General features: G+C 61.9%; 1 protein-coding gene across 3 annotated transcripts in view; it reads right to left on the bottom strand.

Annotated features, from left to right (window-relative positions):
* The window catches only part of FRMD5 (FERM domain containing 5), a 65574-nt gene continuing 59212 nt past the window's right edge, over positions 1 to 6362 (bottom strand). For 2 of the 3 annotated variants that reach the window (XM_061376570.1, XM_061376571.1), the window contains exons 10-14: positions 6182 to 6273; positions 4900 to 4974; positions 4233 to 4301; positions 4030 to 4136; positions 1 to 1681 (exon numbers count right to left, since the gene is read on the bottom strand). In XM_061376570.1, coding sequence (XP_061232554.1) covers positions 1101 to 1681; positions 4030 to 4136; positions 4233 to 4301; positions 4900 to 4974; positions 6182 to 6273 — 924 coding nt within the window. In that variant the 3' untranslated portion in view covers positions 1 to 1100. The remainder of the gene's footprint in view (positions 1682 to 4029; positions 4137 to 4232; positions 4302 to 4899; positions 4975 to 6181; positions 6274 to 6362) is intronic. The other variant, XM_061376572.1, reaches the window with a different exon arrangement.

The following is a 6362-nucleotide window of genomic DNA, read 5'->3' as shown; positions in this document are numbered from 1 at the left end:
GTGTGTCCAACTTCCCAACCAAATCTGACCGAAACTGGCTTTTATTGCTCCCTGTGGGAATAGAGCACTGCTTCCCAGGCCACTGGAGGTCCCGGTGGTCGCCACAAGTACAATGAGTTGGGTTTCTTGATATTTGCTTAAGAAAAGATGGGTTTAATGGTTGTCCATTGCCTTGTTCAGTGTCACCTCCACTCCTGTGGGTCTGTCCTTTCATCTTCAGTAAAGCCACCAAATCAGAGCTCCTTTCTCTAATCCAGAACTAGCGCCGGGTTAATTGCTGTTAGGCTTTCAAATCCTAAGCCCTCTGCGCAACGTGAACCGCTCGACCACCCGATCCGGCAAGTAAAAAAAGACTTGATCAGATTTGATAACAAAATAGCATTTCCTTGTTAAAATAGACCTTGAAACTGTCTCTTTTTTTTTTTTTTGTTCTTTTCTGTGTGTTTTTGTACAAAACAGGTACAGCTTCCAGAGGGAAAAGGTCTTCCTAATAAATCCGACGTGGTCACTACCAGGCTCTGCCAAGGGTGCCTGTTGTGCTCGCCCTGCCCCTGGGAGCACCGGTGCTGCAAGGCTGGGGAGGAGGTGGGATTGCTGAGGCTGCTGTGCTGCAGGGAGCGGGGCACCACGGCATTCCCATCGCATCCGGCTGTGCAGGAGGCTCCGGGCAGCAGGGAGGGACTGCGGCAAAGCGGCACGGGGACGCCGGCGCTGGGGTGCACAGTGGTGGATTTAGTAACGCAGGAGTGTTTGAACCACTGCTCGGTAGCACCATGGCTAAAGCTTCTGCGGCACGGCATCGCCGATGCTCCTGCAGCGTGGGGCAGCAGCAGGACCACAGCGCATCCCTGTGCTCGGTGCTCCCGTGGGATGCAGGGGCGGAGCGGTGAGGTGCTGCGCGGGCTCCGGGGGCCGAGCGCGGGGGGAAGGAGGCTCCGGGGGCTGCGCCCAACCCTCCTCTTCCTCCCGGGACGCTGCCTCCGGCCGCGCCGCGCTCTGGGTCGGGAAGGGAGGGTTATGAGCGTGTGCCGAAGGCGCGTGCCGGGCACGGCGCAGGTCTCTCCCCATGCCCCCGGCTACTTAGGTGGCGGCTGCTGCCTTCAGGTGTCAATGAGCAGGCTTACCACGGCGCGGACTTTGCAGGCAAACCATCGCCTGAGGGGACAAAAGTATTGGTAATGGAACTGCTCGAACTCGGGGGTCTGGCGGATATCGCGGAAAAAGGCAGTGTCAAGGTCGGACTCGGTAAGGACGATGAGGAGGAGGAGCAAGACAAAGAGGAGTCCCACTGTCACAAGGAGCAAACGGAGGACACTTAAAACAAACTTATTCACCTGCTCGGCCTGCGCCGCGCCCAGGCCGCCGGCACCGGGGCACAGCGCCCGCAGCTCGCCCGCCTCCTCCGCCTCGGCCGCCGGCGTGCCGGCCTCCGACTCCTTCTCCTCCTCGATGGAGCACGGGGCGCCGTTGGCCTGGCGCGAGAGCAGCATGAGCTCCAGGCTGTGCTCGGCCACCGGCGTGGGCAGCACGCTGTCCGCGGGGCTGTAGTTCTCATCCGCGATGACGGCCACGCGCTCGCTGCTGTCGGCGCGGCCGCCGCGCCCCGGGGCCGTGAAGGCGTCGCCGTGGGAGGCCGAGCGCACCGGGGTTGAGTGGGCGCTGTCCCGCAGGGACTCCAGGCCTGGGGGACAAAGGGGACAGTCAGGGGCGTGCAGGACCCACCCTCACCCATGCCGGGCTGAGCAGCGCTGGGTTGGGTCCCCACCAGCTCTCCTGCACCGGTGACGCGGGAGCAGCCCTGTGACCTGTCACCGTCACCGACAGCCGCTGGCTGCCAGCCCGGCCGCGGGCTTGTTGAACATGGGTCACAGACACCGCGTGCCATGGCTGCGCTGAGGTGACAGGCACCCACACCGGGGGAGGCCCCTGCGCCGTCAGCAACACCAGCACCAACCAGGAGCAGCCATGGGCAGGGGTGAGCACAGTTAAAGCTCATCCAGTTCCAACCCCTGCCACGGGAAGGGACACGAAGGGACACCTTCCACTGCCCCCACAGCAGCAAAGGGGGTACAGGGATGGGGGGCAGTAGAAACACTCCATGGTGTCTGCACTGGGGCAGCCCCCTGGGACAAGCCCCTGCCCATCTGATGCATTAAAAGACAACCTTGGGGACATTTCTCCTGTTAGGGAGGACACAGTGCACCATGGCACAGTGTCACTGGGGCCTGGCTCTGCCAAAGGATGAAGAGCAGGGCCCTATCCTGCCAGCATTCCCGGGGGCTTTGCAGCCTCTTCCTTGCACATACTGCCCAGATGCCTCTGGATCAGCTCAGCTTAACACGGGTGCCGCTGCGGGCACCGAACACAAGGGGCAGCTCAGGCGATAAGCCCGGTGGAGGAGTAAAGCTGTTCTCGCCCCGCCAGCTATGTGTGCTCGGGTGTCACACTGCTCATGTGAACAGCCCGGGGGGGGGGGGACCGGCAGCCCATGGCGGGGTGCCCCGTGCTGGTCACTGCAATGAGAGCAGTGCTGGTACCCCCAGCCCAGACCATCCTGTCCTCTGCTTGCTCCAGGCACTGACAAAGCTCAGCAAGCTGGGTCCAGCCCCGACATTGAAGCTGCTTTGGGTAATAACAGCCCAGAGCTCCCCCAGCGCAGGAGACCGACCCCACGCACATACCCTGCATCCCATGGCCCCTATAGGGGAGCCGCGGGGACCCCCAGAGCCCCCCTGCCGCAGCAGGGCGCGGACCCGCAGCATTACCTAGCATCCGAACAGCTCCATGGCCGCGTGGGGCTCTGCGGCTGGGGCCGGGCAGAGCCGGGACGAGCGGCAAAGCCCCCAGCGCCCGGGCCAGCAGGCGCGGCCCCAGGGCCAGCACCCGCACCCTCACCTCCCGGCAGCAGTGGTTGGCGAACCGCAGGTCCACGCTGACTTTGGTTTTGATCTTTATCAGGCACTTCACCATGGCGGCCGCGGGGTCGGGGCTATTCTGGGCTCCCTTGGGACCGAGGGCAAGCGGCAGCTGCCGGGGCAGGGCTGGTGCCGGGAGCGCTGCCAGCGCCGGGGCTCACTGCGGGAAGCGCCTTAACGGTGCCTAAGGGCAGCGGCGGAGGCGGGGCCGGGGGTCCCCGTTGAGCAGGCACAGAGGTGACCCCCCCGCTGCTGCCCCGGAGCCGGCGCAGGCGCCAGCCCCGGGCTCCCTGGGGGAGATGAACCCGTTCCCTGCTCCCAGGGACCCGGCCCTTTGGGGTCCGTGCCCGCAGACCGCGGGGTGGGATCGGTGCAGCTGTGCCACGGCAGGAGCCGGCCCAGCAGCCCCTCGGGAGCAGGGCACCCAGCGCACACCCAACAAGGGGCCTGCTGCTGTAGCACCAATGAATCCACACTGACATTGCTGAGAAATCCCCCTCTGCTTTGCTTCTGCCCTGGAAACTTCCATCCCGCAGCAGGCTCCAGCTTTGCTCGGGCTCAGCTGCTGATGCTGAGCTGGCCTTGAGCCACAAGAACAATGTCTGGTGCTGCCTGGACCTGCCATAAGACCCTGGGGACACACCGGGGACCTTCCCTGCCCCGGCGTCCCCTCACCAGCATCAGGATCCCCCCAAAAATCACCTGGGGTTTGTCTGCTTTTTGTCTGTGCATGTGTTTGTGCATGTGTGTGCACACATACACGTCCCCAGCACCAGGAGGTGTCCCATGTCCAGGGATGCTGGGGAGGGACTCTTCATTAGGGACTGTAGTGATAGGACAAGGGGTTATGGGTTAAAACTGAAACAGGGGAAGTTTAGATTGGATCTAAGGAGTAAATTCTTTCCTGTTAGGGTGGTGAAGCACTGGAATGGGTTGTCCAGGGAGGTTGTGAATGCTCCATCCCTGGCAGTGTTCAAGGCTAGGTTGGATGAGGCCTTGGGTGATATGGTTTAGAGCGAGGTGTCCCTGCCCATGGCAGGGGGGTTGGAACTTGTTGATCTTAAGGTCCTTTCCAACCATCACTATTCTATGATTCTATGATTCTATGTCCTACCTTCCATGATGGAGATGTGCACGGCTCTCCTGCGGGTGCGGGGCACACTGCTCAGCCGGGGGCCATGGGTGATGGAGGGGCAGCTCCGGCTCGGCACCAGCCCTGCCCTGAGGATGGGAACAGGGGCAGGGTCAGAGCCCTGCTCTGTGCCAGGACACGGGATCAACCCCGCTCCGCTCCAGCGCCTTCTGCTGGGCTCTTACCGGTGAATCTCGGGCGGCTCCCTCTTGATCTTGGCGCTGGACTCCATCACCTCCTTCGCGACACGGCCGCTGTGGGTGGTGCAAGAGCAGCAGCGTGAGGACATGAGCATGGCACCATGAGCTCCCCTGTGGCGCAGGGGAGCCACAGGGAAAGCACAACAACCTGCTGGTGAGAGGAGCAGGGTGACACCTCTGCACCATGGCTGCTCCTGCCATGAGATGCTGGACACTGGGGGGGCACCTCCCCTCTGGGGGCACCCACCACGGGCACCCAGTGAGGAAGGTGCTGCTATCGTGCACCTCGAGCTGGGGATGTGCTGGGGCTCTCGTCCTGCAGATAGGAGGTCCCAGGGCCAGGCTCTCGCCACGGGGCCAGGGACCAGCGACACCCCCTGAAATTCAGGGATTGGGGTGATTTGTTTCACTTCTTGCTCTCAAAAGCTGAACCCCAAAGGTTCTCTGCTCCTGTCCCTCCAGAACCATGCAGTTCTGGTGCTGGGGAGGGGGCTGCCAGTGGGCAAACAGAGGAGGCAGCGATGGCCTCGCTGGGGCTGACAGGAGGACCCCTGGCAGGTCCTCAGACACCTGCAGCCCTGAACTGCTCCCCAGAGCACGGCCAAAGGAGCTTCCAAACCCCCAGTAACTGCTGCCTGCTGTCACTATTTACCTGTATCGGAACCGGCTTCCCTTGAAGAACAAGTTGCTGCTGGACACTGTCCGGACCTGGCTCGACTTCTCCAGCCTGCATCGACACCAAGAGCTGTGTGAGCATCCCACAGAGGACGCCCAAATCACAAGGGCAAAGCCCTGGAGATGTGAAACAGCACCGGGAATGAAACAAGGCCCTGTCTGCAGTGGGGGGGCCTGGGATGGTTGGACATGAGCTCTTCTCCAACCAGCAGTGGGTAAACCCTCCGGGATGCACAGTCCAATCCCTCCTCATCCCATGGGAGCTGGCCCCTTGCCCAGGAGGGGCCCTTGGCCAAGCCACCGGCCCCCTCCACCGGGTGCATAACCCAGTGGTAATTCCCTGACACGATTAATCACGAGGAGATTTGTAAAGCAATCTTGCAATTTCATTTCATGTTAATATAATGAGAAATGGAACCTGCTGATTGCGGCTGCTGATTGCAGTATTCCCAGGGAGGAAACATCACACGCGTTATCTGCGCCTTGCTGATTGAAGTCAAACTCATTACAAAGCACAGAGTAGGCCGGGCTGGGGCACAACACGAGCGGGGTGGTAAAGCCAAACCACCCTGGCAAAGCCAAGCCAACCCCTGGCACCTCCCTGCCTTGGGGCGGGCACCGCAGCCCCATTAACCACACGTGGGGCAGGAAAGCTGCTTTGGTGGCCGCACGCTGGGGAGCCCAAAGCTCCGCAAGGACAACACCTCCCTAACCCCCCCCCAGCAGGAGCTGCAGCGCACAGAACCCCCAAAGCCAACCATGGTGGGAATGGTCCCCGCAGCCCAGGCTGTGCATCACCTCCCGGGCCCTGGGTATCTCCCATGAACAGCTAACATGGCACCAGAGAGCCCAGAGCAGATTGTTTGGGGCAGTTTTCAGCCTTCCCCATTATAAGGGGACCCTAAAGCACCCCTGGGTGACGGCTCCACTTCCCTGGGGATTTCTGGGCAGGATTCAGGGCAAACAGCCCCTGTGAAGGCAGTGTGAAAATCCATCCCCATCCCTGGCAGTGCTCAAGGCCAGGTTGGACACAGGGGCTTGGAGCAAGCTGCTCCAGTGGAAGGGGTCCCTGCCATGGCAGGGTTGGAGCTGGATGGGTTTAAGGCTCCTTCCAACCCAAGCCAGGCTGGGGCTCTGTGATCAGGTCAGAATCTATTCCCTGTGCTGGTGGTGACCCTGCCTGTGGCTGGGCCCTGGGGCAGGGCTGTGCGGGCAGCACAGAGCCCCCATCGCGCACCCCCGCGGGGCCTGGCACTCACTTGTAGAAAGCCTGGTTCTCGATCCCACACTTCCAGAGGTGTTTGCAGGCTTCTGGCGTTGGGGCAAAATACGTGAGAACGATTTTCTTTTCCTAAGGGAGAAAGAGGGAGGGAGTCGGTGCAGGAACAAGCGAGCGGTGCCCATGGGGCAGGAGGCTGCAGTGTGGATGGAGCCGGAGAG

Source organism: Neopsephotus bourkii, unplaced genomic scaffold (assembly GCF_033783945.1).
Source record: "Neopsephotus bourkii isolate Nb327-2 ecotype Australia unplaced genomic scaffold, CSIRO-AGI_Nbou_v1 NB_1723, whole genome shotgun sequence".
Lineage (NCBI taxonomy): Eukaryota > Metazoa > Chordata > Aves > Psittaciformes > Psittacidae > Neopsephotus > Neopsephotus bourkii.
Note: the sequence above shows the minus strand (reverse complement) of the source record. Positions and strands in the feature narration are given on the sequence as shown.